Here is a 21,884-nt window from a genome sequence, read left to right on the forward strand (position 1 = left end):
TATTGGCGGCAATGCGGGGGGGTCTGTGGTTCCAAATAAAACGCGCAAGGGCTCGTTGAATAGTACGAAGAAAGGAGGCCGGGACTGCCACAGGGAGGGTCTGGAAAAGATAGAGCCATTTGGGAATTATGGTCATTTTAACCGCTATGATCCTGCCCAGCCACGAAATTAAAAGACTGTTCCAGGAGGTCAGGTCAGCGAGTGTGTTGGTGAGGAGGGGTGGGAAATTTTCCCGAAAGAGGGAATCATAACGAGAAGTCAGGTATACCCCCAGATATTTAATCTTTGTGGGCTGCCATTTAAAATTAAAGTTAGCGCGAAGGAACTCAGCCTCTCGATAAGGGATATGAAGCAGCATGGCCTCGGATTTGGAGTAGTTGATCTTATACCCTGATATAAGGCTATAAGAATGTAGGACTGAAAATAAGTTTGGGAGTGAGATAAGGGGCTGGGTCAGAGAAAGTAGGATGTCGTCTGCGAAAAGGGAGATTTTAGGATCTATGGGGCCTACTTGTATTCCGTGTATATCTGGATGCGCTCTATTTTGGGAGGCAAGGGGCTCTATAATGAGAGCAAATATTAGGGGCGAGAGGGGGCAACCCTGACGTGTACCATTGGAGATGCTAAGTGGGGCGGATGGGACACCATTGATTAAAACTGTGGCAGAGGGGGCGGAGTATAGTGTGTCAAAGTCGAAAAATATCCTGATACATATGCCTTGTACTAACCCCTCATGCACATGCCCGCTGCACGTGCACACGCCCTGCCGTGCGTGCACATATCCGCAATTTGCGTAAGATCGCTCCGGCGATCACGCGCGGTGTATGCGCATTTACGGTAGGGTTTGTAAGCGTCTAGCGGGCGACTCGATTATAACATATTTTACCCATATAGTGTGTTTTATAGTGAATATTCCCCTTAACAATGTCAGAAAGTATGTTTAGTGTAAACGGTTCTTGGACAGAGAAATTCCGCTTTGCATGATAGGAAGGGTCAGATAAAGGTAGAACGGTGGTGTCTAGTATCCAGCTGTAGAGTATTTTATTGGTGACATTTCGGTGTTGGTTAGGAAGAGATTGCTCGCTCCTGCGCATAGTTATGTACAAAAGTAGTTTATAGATATTTACTGTATTTGCTGTTCATTACCCATGCGGCGGGAATCCTAAGGATACCTCCCACCTGAGCAGTTGGAGAAAGGCACAGCCCACCTGTTCGAACCCACCTATGACCTTTTGTTATAATGCAGCGACACATTCCTGTGTCCAATGAACCATGAGATTATAGGGACCATTGTATTGTTACTGTATGTTGTGTATATAAAGACCACCATTGCCTGTCCAGTCACTCACTCTCTCTGCAAGGTTTTCACATTGAAGGCTGAGGGCTGGATTCAGGACGCGCCTGCGAATCATTCCCATGTGTGTAAGTTCTCTGTAGCCATTTTGTTATCCTCTGTGTTTGCCATTTGTTCTCATTGTGTACTCATTCTGTTTTCTTGTGTTTGCGATCGTTCGCTATTGTTCATATTATTCCTCGTTATTCTGTTTAGATTTTATGTTAGTTTTGTAGTGTATAAGCTGTACTGTTTTTCCCCTTTTTTTACTCAAATAGAATTATCCACTGGGTGTTAGAGCCTAAGTGGTTTTTGTATCCTAACCAGGTCTTGTGTTTTCCCTAGTTACTGTAAAGGGTTTTCTGAGCGTCTCAATCGCTCAAGCAGCTTCTCATATAATCAAGGTTAATAAGCATTACATCGTTTTAGTATTTCATTATCAAGGTTTAAAGTGTAAAGCGTACCCTTAAGGTGTGTTGTTACTAAGGGTTACTGTGTAACATTCCGTGAGCGTGCGTGTCGCTCGTGCGTCGCGCCCACGGCCTAGCGTCTGCTACGCTAGGTGCATACCCTTACGGTACTCGGTGCGCCAATAGCGTACTTAGTCCATAATAGAATATAGCTTAATGTTTTTAGGTAATAACTGACTTTATCAATTGGGGGCATCGTCCGGGCCTCATATCCGCAACCAAGCGGAACCAGGCAGACTTTATCCATCAGCAAAGGGCGGGAAGGTAGTATCCCCTGTTAGCCGTTTGGTGGTTGGGGATACGGTAAGTGCTGATTAGATAAGCGTCTGCTCCGCTTGGTTTGTAGGGATGCTGGTGGGATCTGGAACCGAAAGGTAAGAACGTTAAGCTATTGTCTTTTAAATCTGTTTAAATTTCTTTATTGGTGAAAATTGCGCACGCAACACACGCACACACCTGTATTTCCATTTGCGTATTTTCACATATCTGCCCTTCTGTTTGCCATTAGCATTGATCACGTGCTGAGAAAATTTGTTGCTATTTAGTTAAAAGTAAAAGTAATACTTATGGGAGTAATTGTAAAACACGCACGCAGCCTGACCCAGTTATGAAGGTTATACAGGAGATACTGTGTGGTGTTTGGTAAACGATTATAGTTAAATATCGTTTGCATTTATAGAAGTGTGTTATTTGTGTTACTGCGGACGTATCCGGCCTGTGTACACGTGTCTCTGACCGAGTGCGAGACAGCGTACGCAACGCAAAGGCCTACACACGTGGCGTACATTACGCAACGTGCGTACGGATACGCCCACTAAATACAAATCACACGATAGCATTGTTTTAGTAGTAGATACGGAAACCACGAGATAATAGCACAAATTTGTTCAGTTTCCAAAATTTAGTTTAAAAAAAAAAGATCCTCCTCTCGTTGCATTACCTCTGGGATTAGCCTGTGTTACCTGAATGAAAGAAATTTTCTGTACAGAAAAATCAAAGTATATATGAAGCGAAAGAGCGTGTGTATGCAAGTAAAGTTTTCTTTGGTGTGAACCCCGGAATTCGAGATCTCGTAGAAGGATACCCGTGAAGTGAACACGTGGTGGCGTGGGAGAAGGCCATCTCACGTTTAAAGTGAATAAGGTAAGAGGAGCAATTAGTGTTACAGCAGACCAGAAGGTCCGCGAAAGTCAGAAAGCCGTTAAAAGTACCTATACGAAGTTTCTGAAGACCCTGACTTAAGAAAGGTCAGAGGCAGTGAGCGCAGCCCTGGGGGTTGGCGCAATACCCATATAGGCCCGTTTTGAGAATACGCTCCGGCTGAAGGTTTCGCAGCCTAAACAACCGATTCCGCTGGTCGTTCTGCGGATAAGTAATAGTTACTTATACGCATTGCGACTGTACCGCATGTAATTGTGTGCATTAGTTGGTTACCTTGATACCCATTACGCAATTTGCGTACGCTTTGCTGGATCATAAACACTATGGGGTATATGCAATCCCGGGCGAATCGCGCCTTTTTTCCGCCCGTTTAAAAATTCGCCAGCACTCGTCAGCCGCAGCCCTGCCGCCGGGACCATGAATTCACCATATGCCATGCATAACGGATTCGACACACCCCTTGGCGGATAACGGCCCAATCGGCGAGTAGTGGGCGTCCCGAATTCGACTTCCCGCCGAAAGCAGCTCTTTATTAGGGCTTGTTTGCTGCGTGCTCTGCAGCCATTTTGTGAACCTGCAGAGAGGTGTGAGGAGGTGCAGAGCTAGCAAATTGGTTGTTTGCTGTGGTATCGTTTGGACACCCCAGCAGGCTTTATTCCAGGACAGACAGGAGGATACCTGTTACCCCGGAGGAGAGCCATTTTCGGAGCTTTTACAGCATTTGTAGGTAAGTACCACATGTGGGTCTGGTGTTGCATGTATGTGTTTGTGTAGTGGGGGTTGCCATGAGGTGTACATGGGGTGTTTGGGTATGTGTATAGCTCCTGCTTGTTTTGCTGCATTTTTTTGTGGATTTTTGTGTTTTGGGGTAGTTTTTCACGTTTTTTTTCTTTTCTTAAAATGACTTTTTGGGTCTTGCTTTTACATTGGTGTACCTCCAGCATGTGCAGGATTGATTTTTGGCTAGTTTGGGCTGATTTTAGTGTGTGTCGGTAGCAATGCGGTCGACATGAGGTGGTGTTTGTTTGTCAAACATGTTTCTTCCCTCCTATTTTAGCTCTGGTGTACCTCCTTTTGTGTGCAGGGATGCTTTTCGGTTAGTTTGGGGTGATTTGGAGCAAGTTTGGTCGGCCATGCGGCCGACATGTGGTGTCGGTTGTATGCCAAACATGTTTTTTTACTCCTCTTTTAGCTCTGGTGTACCTCCTGAGTGTGCAGGGATGCTTTTCGTTTAGTTTGGGGTGATTTGGAGCAAGTTTGGTCGGCCATGCGGCCGACATGTGGTGTCGGTTGTATGCCAAACATGTTTTTTTCCTCCTCTTTTAGCTCTGGTGTACCTCCTGAGTGTGCAGGGATGCTTTTCGGTTAGTTTGGGGTGATTTGGAGCAAGTTTGGTCGGCCATGCGGCCGACATGTGGTGTCGGTTGTATGCCAAACATGTTTTTTTCCTCCTCTTTTAGCTCTGGTGTACCTCCTGAGTGTGCAGGGATGCTTTTTGGTTAGTTTGGGGTGATTTGGAGCAAGTTTGGTCGGCCATGCGGCCGACATGTGGTGTCGGTTGTATGCCAAACATGTTTTTTTCCTCCTCTTTTAGCTCTGGTGTACCTCCTGAGTGTGCAGGGATGCTTTTCGGTTAGTTTGGGGTGATTTGGAGCAAGTTTGGTCGGCCATGTGGCCGACATGTGGTGTCGGTTGTATGCCAAACATGTTTTTTTCCTCCTCTTTTAGCTCTGGTGTACCTCCTGAGTGTGCAGGGATGCTTTTCGGTTAGTTTGGGGTGATTTGGAGCAAGTTTGGTCGGCCATGCGGCCGACATGTGGTGTCGGTTGTATGCCAAACATGTTTTTTTCCTCCTCTTTTAGCTCTGGTGTACCTCCTGAGTGTGCAGGGATGCTTTTCGGTTAGTTTGGGGTGATTTGGAGCAAGTTTGGTCGGCCATGCGGCCGACATGTGGTGTCGGTTGTATGCCAAACATGTTTTTTTCCTCCTCTTTTAGCTCTGGTGTACCTCCTGAGTGTGCAGGGATGCTTTTCGGTTAGTTTGGGGTGATTTGGAGCAAGTTTGGTCGGCCATGCGGCCGACATGTGGTGTCGGTTGTATGCCAAACATGTTTTTTTCCTCCTCTTTTAGCTCTGGTGTACCTCCTGAGTGTGCAGGGATGCTTTTTGGTTAGTTTGGGGTGATTTGGAGCAAGTTTGGTCGGCCATGCGGCCGACATGTGGTGTCGGTTGTATGCCAAACATGTTTTTTTCCTCCTCTTTTAGCTCTGGTGTACCTCCTGAGTGTGCAGGGATGCTTTTCGGTTAGTTTGGGGTGATTTGGAGCAAGTTTGGTCGGCCATGCGGCCGACATGTGGTGTCGGTTGTATGCCAAACATGTTTTTTTCCTCCTCTTTTAGCTCTGGTGTACCTCCTGAGTGTGCAGGGATGCTTTTCGGTTAGTTTGGGGTGATTTGGAGCAAGTTTGGTCGGCCACGTGGCCGACATGTGGTGTCGGTTGTATGCCAAACATGTTTTTTTCCTCCTCTTTTAGCTCTGGTGTACCTCCTGAGTGTGCAGGGATGCTTTTCGGTTAGTTTGGGGTGATTTGGAGCAAGTTTGGTCGGCCATGCGGCCGACATGTGGTGTCGGTTGTATGCCAAACATGTTTTTTTCCTCCTCTTTTAGCTCTGGTGTACCTCCTGAGTGTGCAGGGATGCTTTTCGGTTAGTTTGGGGTGATTTGGAGCAAGTTTGGTCGGCCATGCGGCCGACATGTGGTGTCGGTTGTATGCCAAACATGTTTATTTCCTCCTCTTTTAGCTCTGGTGTACCTCCTGGGTGTGCAGGGATGCTTTTCGGTTAGTTTGGGGTGATTTGGAGCAAGTTTGGTCGGCCATGCGGCCGACATGTGGTGTCGGTTGTATGCCAAACATGTGTTTTCCCTCCTATTTTAGCTGTGGTGTACCTCCTGAGTGTGCAGGGATGCTTTTCGGTTAGATTGGGGTGATTTGGAGCAAGTTTGGTCGGCCATGCGGCCGACATGTGGTGTCGGTTGTATGCCAAACATGTTTTTTTCCTCCTCTTTTAGCTCTGGTGTACCTCCTGAGTGTGCAGGGATGCTTTTCGGTTAGTTTGGGGTGATTTGGAGCAAGTTTGGTCGGCCATGCGGCCGACATGTGGTGTCGGTTGTATGCCAAACATGTTTTTTTTCCTCCTCTTTTAGCTCTGGTGTACCTCCTGAGTGTGCAGGGATGCTTTTCGGTTAGTTTGGGGTGATTTGGAGCAAGTTTGGTCGGCCATGCGGCCGACATGTGGTGTCGGTTGTATGCCAAACATGTTTTTTCCCTCCTCTTTTAGCTCTGGTGTACCTCCTGAGTGTGCAGGGATGCTTTTCGGTTAGTTTGGGGTGATTTGGAGCAAGTTTGGTCGGCCATGCGGCCGACATGTGGTGTCGGTTGTATGCCAAACATGTTTTTTTCCTCCTCTTTTAGCTCTGGTGTACCTCCTGAGTGTGCAGGGATGCTTTTCGGTTAGTTTGGGGTGATTTGGAGCAAGTTTGGTCGGCCATGCGGCCGACATGTGGTGTCGGTTGTATGCCAAACATGTTTTTTTCCTCCTCTTTTAGCTCTGGTGTACCTCCTGAGTGTGCAGGGATGCTTTTCGGTTAGTTTGGGGTGATTTGGAGCAAGTTTGGTCGGCCATGCGGCCGACATGTGGTGTCGGTTGTATGCCAAACATGTTTTTTTCCTCCTCTTTTAGCTCTGGTGTGCCTCCTGAGTGTGCAGGGATGCTTTTCGGTTAGTTTGGGGTGATTTGATGCAAGTTTGGTCGGCCATGCGGCCGACATGTGGTGTCGGTTATATGCCAAACATGTTTTTTTCCTCCTCTTTTAGCTCTGGTGTACCTCCTGAGTGTGCAGGGATGCTTTTTGGCTAGTGTGTGTCAGCCATTTTGGGTGTGTCAGCCATTTTGGGTGTGTCAGCCATTTTGGGTGTGTCAGCCATTTTGTGTGTCAGCCATTTTGTGTGTCAGCCATGGTTGATTTCCAGTATGTGCAGGGATGCTTGTACAGGGTTTTTTTTAAATAATTTTTTGTTTTGTTTTGTGCTTTGGTCCTGCTTGAGAACTGGGGTCCCAGCAGCATGACGTGATTGCATTTAATTATGTAATGTGTTAAATGTTTAAATATATATAATTTTATTTTATTTTTGTCTTTTTAAAACAGAGATGTCAAGGGACAAGCAGCCCCGATCCCCCCCTTCCCCCACCCACTCGGATCTATCCCTGCATAGCAACGAGGAGTGGGAGCCGACCCAGGAGGGGGATACGACCGACCAGGCATGCAGTTGTGGGGGTGCGGGCGCGTCCCACTCCACCCCCCACCACTGGTCCGGAACCTTTTTCCCCCGCTGCCGCCCGCCGCAGCAGCAGGCGCACCCACGTGTTGTGGCGCGTCATCACTGGGCGACGCGGCGGGCCAATGAGGACCTGCCGCGTCACCCATCCCAGAGAGCCGCGCGGCGGGGGTTTTAAACGCCCGCACGCGGCAGGAAGGGGGAGATTGTTCGGACGGCGTGTGAACGGAGGACGTCGGCGCGGTCAGCGGAGGCGGCCCAGCGGAGGATTTGGAGTCGGAGGTCCGGACGTCGGTGAGCAGGTAAGCCCTCAGTGAGGCCCTTTTCTCCCGCAGGTACCGTCCCCGGGTCTGCTCCCACCGCACCACCAACGCCGGCGTTAGGCCGAGCCCCCCCCCCCACATTGCCCCCACAGGCAGGCTACGGCCTGGGCCACAGCGGGCGCTAGGCCCCCCCACATTGCCCCCGCAGTTAAGCAGGCTACGGCCTGGGCCACAGCGGGCGCTAGCCCCCCCCCCCCCCCCCCACATTGCCCCCGCAGTTAGGCAGGCTACGGCCTGAGCCACAGTGGGCGCTAGGCCCCCCACCTTGCCCCCACAGTCAGGCAGGCTACGGCCTGAGCCACAGTGGGCGCTAGGCCCCCACATTGCCCCCGCAGTCAGGCAGGCTACGGCCTGAGCCACAGTGGGCGCTAGGCCCCCCCACATTGCCCCCACAGTCAGGCAGGCTACGGCCTGAGCCACAGTGGGCGCTAGGCCCCCCACATTGCCCCCGCAGCCAGGCAGGCTACGGCCTGAGCCACAGTGGGCGCTAGGCCCCCACATTGCCCCCACAGTCAGGCAGGCTACGGCCTGAGCAGCAGCGGGCGCTAGGCCCCATTACTACCCTGGGTGTGCCGCACCAGTGGTAGTACACTGTTTACCATTACAGCATCGTGTTTGTTACCATTGTACACTGTTAATATTTCCATACCCTGTCCGCACCGTCTTGCGTACGCGCTAGCATCGAGCGCCGTCGTATACTAGTTACGGGGCGAGGTGTAATACCCGTGACTGTGCACGTGCCCTCCACCGGTAGGTCCCTCGGAAAGGTAAGGTGCCGTTTGTTGTTGTTGCTGTCGTTGTATTTGCTGTTGTTGTTGTTCTTTGAAGTTCGTCCCAGGTGCCGAGATCCAAGACATCGGACCAGCAAGGGGACCAACATATACCCGGTGAGGACAGCTTGCTCGAGTCCGTTTTTGTGTACCGTACGTGACCCCTTTCCCCCCCCCCTCCCCCCCCCCCCTGGTTTCGTAGGGCGTTTCCGTCCGGGTTGCACCCACCGTGCTTCGCACGCGGGTGTAACCAGTCTGAGGCCACAAGTGCCGATGATGACCATCTCTTAGCTCAGCGAGCGCCTGCCCGATTGCCTTTCCCCCCCCCCCCTCTCCCCAGTGCCCTTTCGGGGCCTTAGCGCAGTTGCCTTTCTCTTTCAGACGGAAGGGCCACCGACTGGAACGAGGGATCCGGGATCATCACTGACCCGAAGACGGAAGGGCCACCGACTGGGACGAGGGATCCGGGATCATCACTGACCCGAAGATAAGAGTCAGCAGCGGGCGCGGAGTGAGTACGGCACTCGCGAGTGCCGACAGCGTTGCGCCGAAGGCCCGCCGGGTCTCTTACACAGTGACCAGCCGCGGTCGTCAAGGGCCCATGAGAAGACTAAGAAAAAGCCTAGTAGAAAGGTACTGACAACACCTGCAGACACAAATAGCATCCAACTTGACCCACCCTAGTTTGCGCACTGCCATGCACACCTACAGGTATATGTGCGCAATGCCAGGGATACTGACACTCACAGGTACACACCGATCTTATTAAATGCATGTGGTTTTTTTTTTTCAATCCCTAAAGGCAAGAAGCCAGCCAGAGGAGCAGTCGGAGGAGGAAGCCTCTGGTGAAGATGCAGGACCGAAAAAGCCGTGTGGCCCCAGATACACTGAGGCGGAAAACTGTGCTCTAGTGGATGGCGTCGACAGGTCCTACGACGTTCTGTATGGACCAAGGGCACAGACCACAGCAGCTAGGACAAAGCGAAACATCTGGGATGCCATCGCGAGCCAAGTCACTGCAGTATCTGGAAACCGCCGGAGCACCAGAAACTGCATGAAGCGGTACAGTGATTGCCGCAGACAGACCAAAAAGAAGATGGGGATTCAGCGCCGACATGAGACCGCTACGGGAGGTGGACCGGCTCTCAACCTGAAGTGGCTACCCTGGGAGAATGTTATTAGAAGGCGCATGAACCCTGCCATGGTCGAAGGAGTTCGCGGAGGTGTGGACTCTAGCCGTCCTGCTGGCTTTCCCGAGGAGGAAGAACCGCCCAGAAGACGGAAGAAGGCGGGAGATAAGCAGTCCAAAAGGAGGCCTGATGGTAAGAATAAATTCAGATGAGCTGTATTAACGAAAAAATTGTTTTGTACTTGCTAATGTGATTTTTTTTTTTTCAGACAGGCCTGCCCAGAGGACATCACCTGCGCGCAGGACATCGCCAGCGCGCGGACCGACACCTGCGCAGCAGGCATCGACAGCAGCGCGCGGGCCGACACCTGCGCAGCAAGCATCAGGAGCGCGCAGATCTTCACCTGTGCGCCAGAGATCGTCATCGCACAGTTTGTCACCTGTGCACTAGACGACATCGGCGCGCAGACTATCACCTGTGCGCCAGACATCAGCGCACAGAACTTCACCTGTGCGCCATACACCGTTGGCGACCACACCATAAGATGGGCGCCAAACTACAGCTCCTGCACGCAGGTCATCACCAGATCGTCGTATCTCCAGGAGCTCTGGGACTGTGACTGAAGAGCCTCAAGACACAACCCTTGTGGACCCATCACCCGATCTGTTTGAGTCTACAGGGTTAACAGACGAGACTTTTCTTGGGTTTGAGGACAGCCGTGCAGACGTATCCAGCCAGACCCTTGAAAAGTCTTCAGATACGAGGACAAGTGAAGCTCCTGGAGCAGCGGCACCACAGGATGGAGAAGGTTTGTATTTAATTTTTGGGGGTGTGGAGAGGGGGGGTTTCAGCAGTTTTGTATAGTTTATTAACTTAAACAAAAATTTATTTTGCAAACAGTGGTGCCACGGACCAGCAGCGGACTAGCTTTGGGAATTGGTTCCTACTACAGGCCGGATCTCCTCCTACAGGAGTCGTCAGAGGATGACGAGGTGGAAGTGCAGCAGGCTGCAGTTGCTACATCCCTGTGTGAGTAAATAGAATTGTGAGCCTTCAAACAAATGTATGATGAATGTGTATTAAATTTTCTAATTTTCTTTTCAGCTGCCCAAATGCAAGTGGTGGCAGACGTCCAGGAAGGGCAGAATCCCTCAACTGTTCAGAGGGTTCACACCCTGGCATCGGTGATTACTTCCCGCCAGGATACGTACACAAATGTTGTTGGAAGCAGACTGGACAACATTGAGAGGACAATGGAGAAGATGTCAAACAGTCTGCTTGAAATGCAGAAGGCTCTTGCCGACAGCACGGCCACAATGCTACAGGTCAGAATGGAAGATCATAGGGAGACTATGGACGTCCTTCACATTCTGGCCGAATCCATGAGCCGGCTCGTGGAGAACACAACATGTCTGGCACACAGCAATACCAACATGTCGGAGAGCCATCGACAATCCTTATCCAGCCAACAGCTCATCGCAACCACACTGCAGATGATCTATGACAAGCTCCCAGAACCAGCTCATCAACATGCTGGTGATCCACCATTTCCGCCGTCACAAGCCACAAGGACACCTCGTACCCTTCCTCAACTACCATCCCAGTACAGACAGTCACAGATGTACCAGGGATATACAGGGATGTACTCCACCCACCAGATGCCTCCACCACCGGCCGCCACATCTACAGCCGCATGGGCACAGAGGCCCAGTCAACGTACTACCCAGCCTCCCAGGACATCGACACCCCACACTCAGGAGGAACACCAGGATCCGGACAGACTTCCACCATAAGCCCGGTCGTATTGTTTTATTTACTTCTATGTTTTTCATGTATCCCTTTCTTCCCCTCCCATTAGTTTTTTTTTTTTCTTACTATTGTTTTTTCTTTGTTGGGCTTCCCCACCCGTGACCGGGTACTACCAAGGAGCTTTGTGTAGGCATACATGCGCGGGCATGTATGCGGGCGCGTGTGGTAACGGATGAAAGCTCCTTGTGGCTACATGTATGATGGGCCAAAGAGCAATTCTGATACCACTCTTTTACCCAAAAAATCCTTTTTGTAATGGTGTACAATAGGCTTTCACTGTTGTGTGAATTTACTATTCACGAGTGTGTGTTTTTGGCTTATTCATAGGATTGGGTGGAAAATTGAAGTGGACGGCATAAGTTCGTGTTGTGCGTACCAAGGTGAGTAGAGCAATGTTTCAATGTATATATTCTAGAAACTTTGGACCGCCTGCCTTTGTGGAACCACACAGCCCAGCAATGGGTCATGCTGGGCTGTGTGGTTCCACAAATGTTAGCGTGTCAAAGTGCTGACCACTGACGCCACTATTCCACTTTGGACCGCCTGCCTTTGTGGAACCACACAGCCCAGCAATGGGTCATGCTGGGCTATGTGGTTCCACAAATGTTAGCGTGTCAAATTGCTGATCACTGACGCCACTATTCCACTTTGGACCGCCTGCCTTTGTGGAACCACACAGCCCAGCAATGGGTCATGCTGGGCTATGTGGTTCCACAAATGTTAGCGTGTCAAAGTGCTGACCACTGACGCCACTATTCCACTTTGGACCGCCTGCCTTTGTGGTACCACACAGCCCAGCAATGGGTCATGCTGGGCTATGTGGTTCCACAAATGTTAGCATGTCAAAGTGCTGACCACTGACGCCACTATTCCACTTTGGACCGCCTGCCTTTGTGGAACCACACAGCCCAGCAATGGGTCATGCTGGGCTGTGTGGTTCCACAAATGTTAGCGTGTCAAAGTGCTGACCACTGACGCCACTATTCCACTTTGGACCGCCTGCCTTTGTGGAACCACACAGCCCAGCAATGGGTCATGCTGGGCTATGTGGTTCCACAAATGTTAGCGTGTCAAAGTGCTGACCACTGACGCCACTATTCCACTTTGGACCGCCTGCCTTTGTGGTACCACACAGCCCAGCAATGGGTCATGCTGGGCTATGTGATTCCACAAATGTTAGCGTGTCAAAATGCTGACCACTGACGCCACTATTCCACTTTGGACCGCCTGCCTTTGTGGAACCACACAGCCCATCAATGGGTCATGCTGGGCTGTGTGGTTCCACAAATGTTCTTGGGAAAGAAATGAACATGACTTTATTGTCTTTACTTAATATACTTTTTTTCTTTTCCCCACAGATATCTATCTACACAAGAAAAGAATATAAAGAATAACAAACTACTTTTTTGTTTTATTACCTTTCAATTTTTATTTCAATAATCAAATACAATTTTTCTTCAATAAATTTTTAAAAAGAGAAGTTTTCTGTGGTTTTTATTAAAAAATATTTGATATGAAGTTGAATTGTACAGAAGTAGGTCGCACATGGAACATCAGGGGAACTGTGTGTCTCTTCACATCCACGCCACTTGGGAAGGAAACACCGCAAGACCTGTGGAAGAGAACAGTATGAGGTTCCAGCTAATGGTAAAGTGTCACCCTGGTACTGAAAAGAAGAGGTACAATCAACACGACACAAGCAGGTTACAGTGGGCCCAAATGCAATCCCCCGGCACTTGCGTCACTACACATCCAAACATTCCCTTGACCAGTATTGGTGTATCAGGGAATGATTGGATGTGCAGTTTGGCAAATGCCGGAGGGCTGCACTTTGGACATGTCGGGGTGACTTGGACAAGAGGGAGTTTAGTGAAATACATCTCACCTGAGGGGGGGTTGTCTGCTACATGGCGGAGGGTCAGGTCCACATCACAAGTTGGTTGCCCATGGAACATCAGGGGAACTGTGTGTCTCTTCACATCCACGCCACTTGGGAAGGAAACACCGCAAGACCTGTGGAAGAGAACAGTATGAGGTTCCAGCTAATGGTAAAGTGTCACCCTGGTACTGAAAAGAAGAGGTACAATCAACACGACACAAGCAGGTTACAGTGGGCCCAAATGCAATCCCCCGGCACTTGCGTCACTACACATCCAAACATTCCCTTGACCAGTATTGGTGTATCAGGGAATGATTGGATGTGCAGTTTGGCAAATGCCGGAGGGCTGCACTTTGGACATGTCGGGGTGACTTGGACAAGAGGGAGTTTAGGGAAATACATCTCACCTGAGGGGGGGTTGTCTGCTACATGGCGGAGGGTCAGGTCCACATCACAAGTTGGTCGCCCATGGAACATCAGGGGAACTGTGTGTCTCTTCACATCCACGCCACTTGGGAAGGAAACACCGCAAGACCTGTGGAAGAGAACAGTATGAGGTTCCAGCTAATGGTAAAGTGTCACCCTGGTACTGAAAAGAAGAGGTACAATCAACACGACACAAGCAGGTTACAGTGGGCCCAAATGCAATCCCCCGGCACTTGCGTCACTACACATCCAAACATTCCCTTGACCAGTATTGGTGTATCAGGGAATGATTGGATGTGCAGTTTGGCAAATGCCGGAGGGCTGCACTTTGGACATGTCGGGGTGACTTGGACAAGAGGGAGTTTAGGGAAATACATCTCACCTGAGGGGGGGTTGTCTGCTACATGGCGGAGGGTCAGGTCCACATCACAAGTTGGTCGCCCATGGAACATCAGGGGAACTGTGTGTCTCTTCACATCCACGCCACTTAGGAAGGAAACACCGCAAGACCTGTGGAAGAGAACAGTATGAGGTTCCAGCTAATGGTAAAGTGTCACCCTGGTACTGAAAAGAAGAGGTACAATCAACACGACACAAGCAGGTTACAGTGGGCCCAAATGCAACCCCCCGGCACTTGCGTCACTACACATCCAAACATTCCCTTGACCAGTATTGGTGTATCAGGGAATGATTGGATGTGCAGTTTGGCAAATGCCGGAGGGCTGCACTTTGGACATGTCGGGGTGACTTGGACAAGAGGGAGTTTAGGGAAATACATCTCACCTGAGGGGGGGTTGTCTGCTACATGACGGAGGGTCAGGTCCACATCACAAGTTGGTCGCCCATGGAACATCAGGGGAACTGTGTGTCTCTTCACATCCACGCCACTTGGGAAGGAAACACCGCAAGACCTGTGGAAGAGAACAGTATGAGGTTCCAGCTAATGGTAAAGTGTCACCCTGGTACTGAAAAGAAGAGGTACAATCGACACGACACAAGCAGGTTACAGTGGGCCCAAATGCAATCCCCCGGCACTTGCGTCACTACACATCCAAACATTCCCTTGACCAGTATTGGTGTATCAGGGAATGATTGGATGTGCAGTTTGGCAAATGCCGGAGGGCTGCACTTTGGACATGTCGGGGTGACTTGGACAAGAGGGAGTTTAGGGAAATACATCTCACCTGAGAGGGGGTTGTCTGCTACATGGCGGAGGGTCAGGTCCACATCACAAGTTGGTCGCCCATGGAACATCAGGGGAACTGTGTGTCTCTTCACATCCACGCCACTTAGGAAGGAAACACCGCAAGACCTGTGGAAGAGAACAGTATGAGGTTCCAGCTAATGGTAAAGTGTCACCCTGTTACTGAAAAGAAGAGGTACAATCAACACGACACAAGCAGGTTACAGTGGGCCCAAATGCAATCCCCCGGCACTTGCGTCACTACACATCCAAACATTCCCTTGACCAGTATTGGTGTATCAGGGAATGATTGGATGTGCAGTTTGGCAAATGCCGGAGGGCTGCACTTTGGACATGTCGGAGTGACTTGGACAAGAGGGAGTTTAGGGAAATACATCTCACCTGAGGGGGGGTTGTCTGCTACATGACGGAGGGTCAGGTCCACATCACAAGTTGGTCGCCCATGGAACATCAGGGGAACTGTGTGTCTCTTCACATCCACGCCACTTGGGAAGGAAACACCGCAAGACCTGTGGAAGAGAACAGTATGAGGTTCCAGCTAATGGTAAAGTGTCACCCTGGTACTGAAAAGAAGAGGTACAATCGACACGACACAAGCAGGTTACAGTGGGCCCAAATGCAATCCCCCGGCACTTGCGTCACTACACATCCAAACATTCCCTTGACCAGTATTGGTGTATCAGGGAATGATTGGATGTGCAGTTTGGCAAATGCCGGAGGGCTGCACTTTGGACATGTCGGGGTGACTTGGACAAGAGGGAGTTTAGGGAAATACATCTCACCTGAGGGGGGGTTGTCTGCTACATGGCGGAGGGTCAGGTCCACATCACAAGTTGGTCGCCCATGGAACATCAGGGGAACTGTGTGTCTCTTCACATCCACGCCACTTGGGAAGGAAACACCGCAAGACCTGTGGAAGAGAACAGTATGAGGTTCCAGCTAATGGTAAAGTGTCACCCTGGTACTGAAAAGAAGAGGTACAATCGACACGACACAAGCAGGTTACAGTGGGCCCAAATGCAATCCCCCGGCACTTGCGTCACTACACATCCAAACATTCCCTTGACCAGTATTGGTGTATCAGGGAATGATTGGATGTGCAGTTTGGCAAATGCCGGAGGGCTGCACTTTGGACATGTCGGGGTGACTTGGACAAGAGGGAGTTTAGGGAAATACATCTCACCTGAGGGGGGGTTGTCTGCTACATGGCGGAGGGTCAGGTCCACATCACAAGTTGGTCGCCCATGGAACATCAGGGGAACTGTGTGTCTCTTCACATCCACGCCACTTTGGAAGGAAACACCGCAAGACCTGTGGAAGAGAACAGTATGAGGTTCCAGCTAATGGTAAAGTGTCACCCTGGTACTGAAAAGAAGAGGTACAATCAACACGACACAAGCAGGTTACAGTGGGCCCAAATGCAATCCCCCGGCACTTGCGTCACTACACATCCAAACATTCCCTTGACCAGTATTGGTGTATCAGGGAATGATTGGATGTGCAGTTTGGCAAATGCCGGAGGGCTGCACTTTGGACATGTCGGGGTGACTTGGACAAGAGGGAGTTTAGTGAAATACATCTCACCTGAGGGGGGGTTGTCTGCTACATGGCGGAGGGTCAGGTCCACATCACAAGTTGGTTGCCCATGGAACATCATTGGAACTGTGTGTATCTTCACATCCACGCCACTTGGGAAGGAAACACCGCAAGACCTGTGGAAGAGAACAGTATGAGGTTCCAGCTAATGGTAAAGTGTCACCCTGGTACTGAAAAGAAGAGGTACAATCGACACGACACAAGCAGGTTACAGTGGGCCCAAATGCAATCCTCCGGCACTTGCGTCACTACACATCCAAACATTCCCGGACAAGCATTGCTGTATCAGGGCATGATTGGATGTGCAGTTTTGCAAATGCCGGAGGGCTGCACTTTGGACATGCCGGGGTGATTTTGGACAAGAGGGAGTTTAGGGAAATACATCTCACCTGAGGGGGGTTGTCTGCTACATGGCGGAGGGTCAGGTCCACATCACAAGTAGGTCGCCCATGGTAGAGTTGGATAAAATGGTCCAAAATTTGCAGCAAACCAACAACAGGAGAAAACAGGGGGTAACGATTCGTCAACAGGACAAAACAGGCCTGGGAATGCACATCAACAGGACGTAAAACTCTGAAATACATAAATAAAGACGTTTTTTTAGAATATTACAATGTCAGTTTACACAATAATACAAATGTTATAAGTATACTCACAGGCAACCGAAAAAAAGTTTTGTATCACTGTCCGCCGGGAATCATCTCCTTCATCCATACCCACCGGTACAGCAGAAGAACGGTTCCCGCGTCGGAAAGCACTGCGACGAAGAGTCACCGGCAAACGGTTTGCGACACATATGTTGTGTAAAATACAACATGCATTTACCATGCCGCAAACCTTCGCCGGTGAGTACAAAAGAGCACCGCTGGAAGTGTCTAAACATCGAAACCGGCTTTTAAGTACACCGAAGGTACGTTCAATTATTTGCCTCGATGCAATGTGTGTCTCTTGGTAACGTTTTTCTGCTCTACCAACAGGATTAGACAATGGGGTCAAGAGCCACGATTTGTTTGGATAACCCGCATCACCTATATAGAAAAGGAAAAAAATGGTAGTTAATCTAAAAAATAATAAAAAAATAATAAAATAATATAAAATAAAAACAATTTAAATACATACCTAGCAGCCAGCCACCAGGCATGTTTCCTGTTTCGAACTTGTCAAACAGTGATGACTGGCTTAGGATGAAGGAGTCGTGAGACGATCCAGGAAATCCCACAAAAATGTTCAAAAATCTCATGTTGACATCACAGACCGCCTGTACATTCAGGGAATGGAAATGTTTTCGGTTCCGAAAACATTCTTCTGAATTCCGTGGCGGTCCGATCTGCACGTGGGTACAGTCAATCGCGCCCAGCACATTGGGAAATTTGTATTTGGTGAAAAAGCCTAATTTGATCTCACGACATTCGCTATCCGTCTCTGGAAATGTGATGTACTGGATGGTCAATTTGCGGAAAGCCCTAATGACCTGGGTTATACAGCGCGACAGTGTCGACTGTGAAAAACCGCATGTTTGAGACAGTGTAGGCTGGAATGTGCCTGACGCCAAAAAATGTAACGTACCCAGCAGTTTCTGGAAACCGCTGACTGCACGGTTGGACCGTGCCCGAGGTTCCAGGACAGGCCTCCAACAGAGCGTACAGCGAATATATGTCGCGAGTCGATAAGCGATAATTTTGTATCACCTCGAACTCGCTGAGATCCTCCAGTTCACGCCTAGTGCGATACTGGCGTGGACGTGGAAATGAAACCCGCAATACTGGCTCACCCAATGCAGACATTTGCTGATCTTGATCCTGATGTTCACCAGCACTCTTTTCCTCCATGCTTGCAGCCAGCATGAACATCACAATCTGGTCAGAGAATGGCTCCATTATTGTAGTCAGTACAAAAATAGGAATGTGTTTTAAAACGCAGGAATTTTCCTAAAAAAACGATTCCACAACAGAGCTGACTGTAATGGCTCCTTCTCCCTGAATGTCTCACACCGGGAGTGAGGAGATAGGAGGTGCTTTGCAGAAGTGTATCCTGGGTAAAACTGTGGAATCATGGGTACATTTCCCTCAGGAGAGTGAAGAAAAAAATATTCTTTTAAAAAATCAATTAAATAATACTTGTGCCTCCAAAAAAGACAAACCAAGTACCTAATCCCTCCTAATATAAATAGATATGCTATTACAAAAAAAAAAAACACCAAAAAAAAAGTGTTTTAAATTTTTTTTATTAGTTTCACCCACCAAAGTGTGGCGGATTGAAAATGTCGAATTTGCTGTCTAAAAGCACTGTTGTCGAATTTCCAAACTTCCATTGAATAGACTTTGGTTGAATTGCAGCATTTGTACCATTGCAAAAAAAGTCGAATTTGACAAAAGTCGAATTTCCAAAAGTCGAATTTTGAATGTCCGTTTTTTGGCGTAAAGTACTGGATTGCATTGTCGATTTTTTTTTTTTGGCGAAAAAGTCCCGAAATTCGACAATTTCAGGAATTCGACAGCAATACCCCTATTTGTACATTCTAACGTGATTTGTGTAGGTTTTTTTTTATTTTAAGGGAGGTTCGCTGTTCACTCAGGAATTCTCCAGCAACTGATACTTACTGGGGAGGGTAGCATACTCCCACACGCCCCAGTAAGTAGAGGTCACATAGGGGCCCTGGGTTGAGTACGCCAGCGCTGAAGCAGTGTGTGGGCATATTGGTCGACGTGGGCGAGAGTGGGTGAAGGCACTCGTTGGACTTTCACCATCGCCTTACCTCTGGGAACGTGGTTTTTGTAGGAATTCGCTGAGAAGGCAATACCTGCAAAGAATGGGGGCCAGTTGCTCAAGTAAGGGACGATCAACCAAGGTTCAGGTTGATATTATTCCGCGGCCAGTCGGGTCAGCGAGGTACATAATGTGTGAAAAATATGGATCACACGCAGAGGTTTTGTGCAATGAGTGGGAACGTATGACTGTGAACGATGGGGAGAAGTTTCCCAGGGTAGGCAGTTTTAATCCTGAGGTTTTGCAAAATTTAAGGAGAAGGATATGTCTAATAAAGTCTGGCAAGCAACGGATTAGACATTATGATTATTTACAGTTATGGCAACAGGAAGGCGAGATACAAAGAGGATTAGCTCAAGCAGCTGGTTCCAATCCTATCAGGAAACTGATAGCTACCGCACCACCACCACCATACATAACAGGAGAGAAAGTGGCTACAGAGAATGGCATACTGGTATATGATAAAAGTGCACTTAATAAATGTATAAATGATAAGAGTAAAGTAGATAAGTGTATTGATGCTAATGTTAACCCGTGCAAGTTGTATCCTGTCTTAAACTTCCCTCAGGACTGCGACCAGGAAGATGAGCCTACCACAATATCGGCACTCTCTCTAGCAGCCACCATAAGAGAGACTACAGTGGGCACGGCCCAACCAGTAAGAGGAGTAGCAAAGGCCCCTAGTGGAGGGACAGGTGAGGTCGTGTCCGCAGGTAAGTACGGTACTGTACATTATGCAGAAACAATTACACCACACATTGTAGAATCAACCCAGAGTGGTGTGATTGAACTTAATCCTGTCAGGGTAATTGCAGTCCCAAATGGAAAAACTGATGCTACAGGAGTCACTCCCGTCAGGAACATTGCAATGCATTGTCCCTTTTCCCGGACAGAATTAAGAACAATTATGTCTGAATTCCCTGATCCTAGGAAAGATCTAGTTGCAAGCCAAAGGTTCATTAGAGAATTAGGTAACTCCGCAGAACCCAATAACAAAGATTGGCGAACATTGCTGAGGGCATGCTTGCCCCCCCAATATCGACTCTGCGAAGTTTATCACTGATTGTAGGTTAGATGAAGAGGTACCTCTCACTGATGAGTACAATCAGGACAATGTAAAACGTATCAACCTGCAGTTAGGAGTATATTTCCCAACTGTTGTCAAGTGGAACAAAATCTTCTCCATAAGACAAAAAGAAGGGGAAACTGCTTCTGAGTATTTCCATCGGGCACTGCAGGAAATGGCTAGGTACTGACAATGCTAAATTCCTTTGTCGTATAAACAACCCTTTATGAAGCTAAGAACACTGTACGCTGTTTACTTAAGAAGTACCGTAATGGTACGCTAGTTGCGTAACGATCGCTCAGCCGTAGGCGAGACGCTCAAGCGTCACGTTCGCTCACGGCCCAGGGATCACAGGACACGTTATTGGCTATGACTAGAGTAATGATTCGCTATGGCGTAGCTTACGCTCGAGACCACGAGGAGGTCACCAGCGGTGCAGACGCTCACAACGCTATACCTTTATGATAAAACCTTATACCAATGAAATACAAAGAATACCTTAATGTGAGTACAGGGTGTAAGTGCAACCTTGTGTAACCTGACTAACTACAAAGCTGCTTGAGCGTCACCGACGCTCAAGTGAACACTTAACACTATAGAAAATACACAGATACTGGTTTAGGTTCCAAAGCCTATTAACTGTATTATATCTAATATACTTGTAAAAGGGGATAACAGTACAAATGATACACTACAATATAACAGAGACTTCCTAACCACAGAACTAAAATACAAAAAGACAATACTACTCTGACCTAAATGCAATACAATACAATGCTATAATACTATGAGAGATATAAGAGAAAAGAGGAGAGAGAGAGATAGAGAGAGAGAGAGAGAGAGATTGGCTCACAGAAAGACAATGATTACGGAGAGAAACTTACGCACAAAGGGTATGATCGCCTGCGCCTCGATATCCAGCTCCCGGCTATCAGCAGATAACCGTTGATGAGAGAGTGAGAGCTGGATGTGGTCGGCCTGCCTATTTATGCCCCACACACAATGCAATCTCCTGGTCCTACAATCCCATTGTCCATTGGCCGAAGGAATTCGGCCCTGCATTATAACAAAAGGTCATAGGGTGATTCATACAGGTGGGCTGTGACGATTTCCAACAGCTCAGGTGGGTGGGAAACTGGGTTTCCCGCCGCATACCTGAGTATGTGTAAATAATAGAAATGGACATAAACTTCTCATGTCCATAACTATTCGCACGAGCGATTAATACGCTCCAAACCAACACCGGAATATTGCTAATTAAATACTCTTCCGATGGGTACCAAACACTGCTGTATGATTCCTGTTAGACCCTTCGTACGATATAAAGAGGGATTCCTCAGCTCTGGGACATTGTATTTTAACCAAACTTTCAGAATCTATCAAAGGGACCATGATCTATAAACTACATTAATTGTGAAAATATGTAACGAATGAGTCGCACGCTACGACTATATAAACTCTACCGTAAATACGCATACCGCGCCTGCGAGTGCACGCTATTGCGGGTATGCGCCTCCACGGGAGAGCGCACGCATGCGCAGCACGGACCAGTGTGCGGTGCAAATATGGCAACGTGCATTGAGACATTTTTCTGACTTCGACAGTACACTGGAATA

The 21,884-nt window shown here is 48.7% G+C and overlaps 1 protein-coding gene and 1 long non-coding RNA gene across 4 annotated transcripts; one reads left to right on the plus strand and one right to left on the minus strand.

Annotated features, from left to right (window-relative positions):
- The first annotated feature begins 8,945 nt into the window (after window positions 1–8,945).
- On the plus strand, window positions 8,946–11,612 carry LOC134934666 (uncharacterized). Its single transcript, XM_063930046.1, has 5 exons — window positions 8,946–9,025; window positions 9,195–9,714; window positions 9,791–9,952; window positions 10,423–10,551; window positions 10,627–11,612. Exons 2-5 carry the CDS (start codon window positions 9,447–9,449, stop codon window positions 11,313–11,315), a joined length of 1,248 nt encoding a protein of 415 aa, XP_063786116.1. The 5' UTR covers window positions 8,946–9,025; window positions 9,195–9,446; the 3' UTR covers window positions 11,316–11,612.
- A 1,127-nt stretch (window positions 11,613–12,739) lies between these two features.
- On the minus strand, window positions 12,740–18,419 carry LOC134933260 (uncharacterized). Of its 3 annotated transcripts, none has more exons than XR_010179659.1 (11): window positions 17,556–18,419; window positions 17,093–17,464; window positions 16,826–17,009; window positions 16,425–16,552; window positions 16,024–16,151; window positions 15,222–15,750; window positions 14,420–14,948; window positions 14,019–14,146; window positions 13,618–13,745; window positions 13,217–13,344; window positions 12,740–12,943 (listed from the first exon to the last, which is right to left on the minus strand). It is a non-coding gene; the product is annotated as an uncharacterized LOC134933260 (long non-coding RNA). The 3 variants fall into 3 exon arrangements; XR_010179660.1 differs by having other exon boundaries at window positions 15,222–15,349; window positions 15,623–16,151; XR_010179658.1 differs by having other exon boundaries at window positions 15,222–16,151.
- Window positions 18,420–21,884: the final 3,465 nt, after the last annotated feature.

The sequence above is a fragment of the Pseudophryne corroboree genome, chromosome 6, assembly GCF_028390025.1.
Source record: "Pseudophryne corroboree isolate aPseCor3 chromosome 6, aPseCor3.hap2, whole genome shotgun sequence".
Lineage (NCBI taxonomy): Eukaryota > Metazoa > Chordata > Amphibia > Anura > Myobatrachidae > Pseudophryne > Pseudophryne corroboree.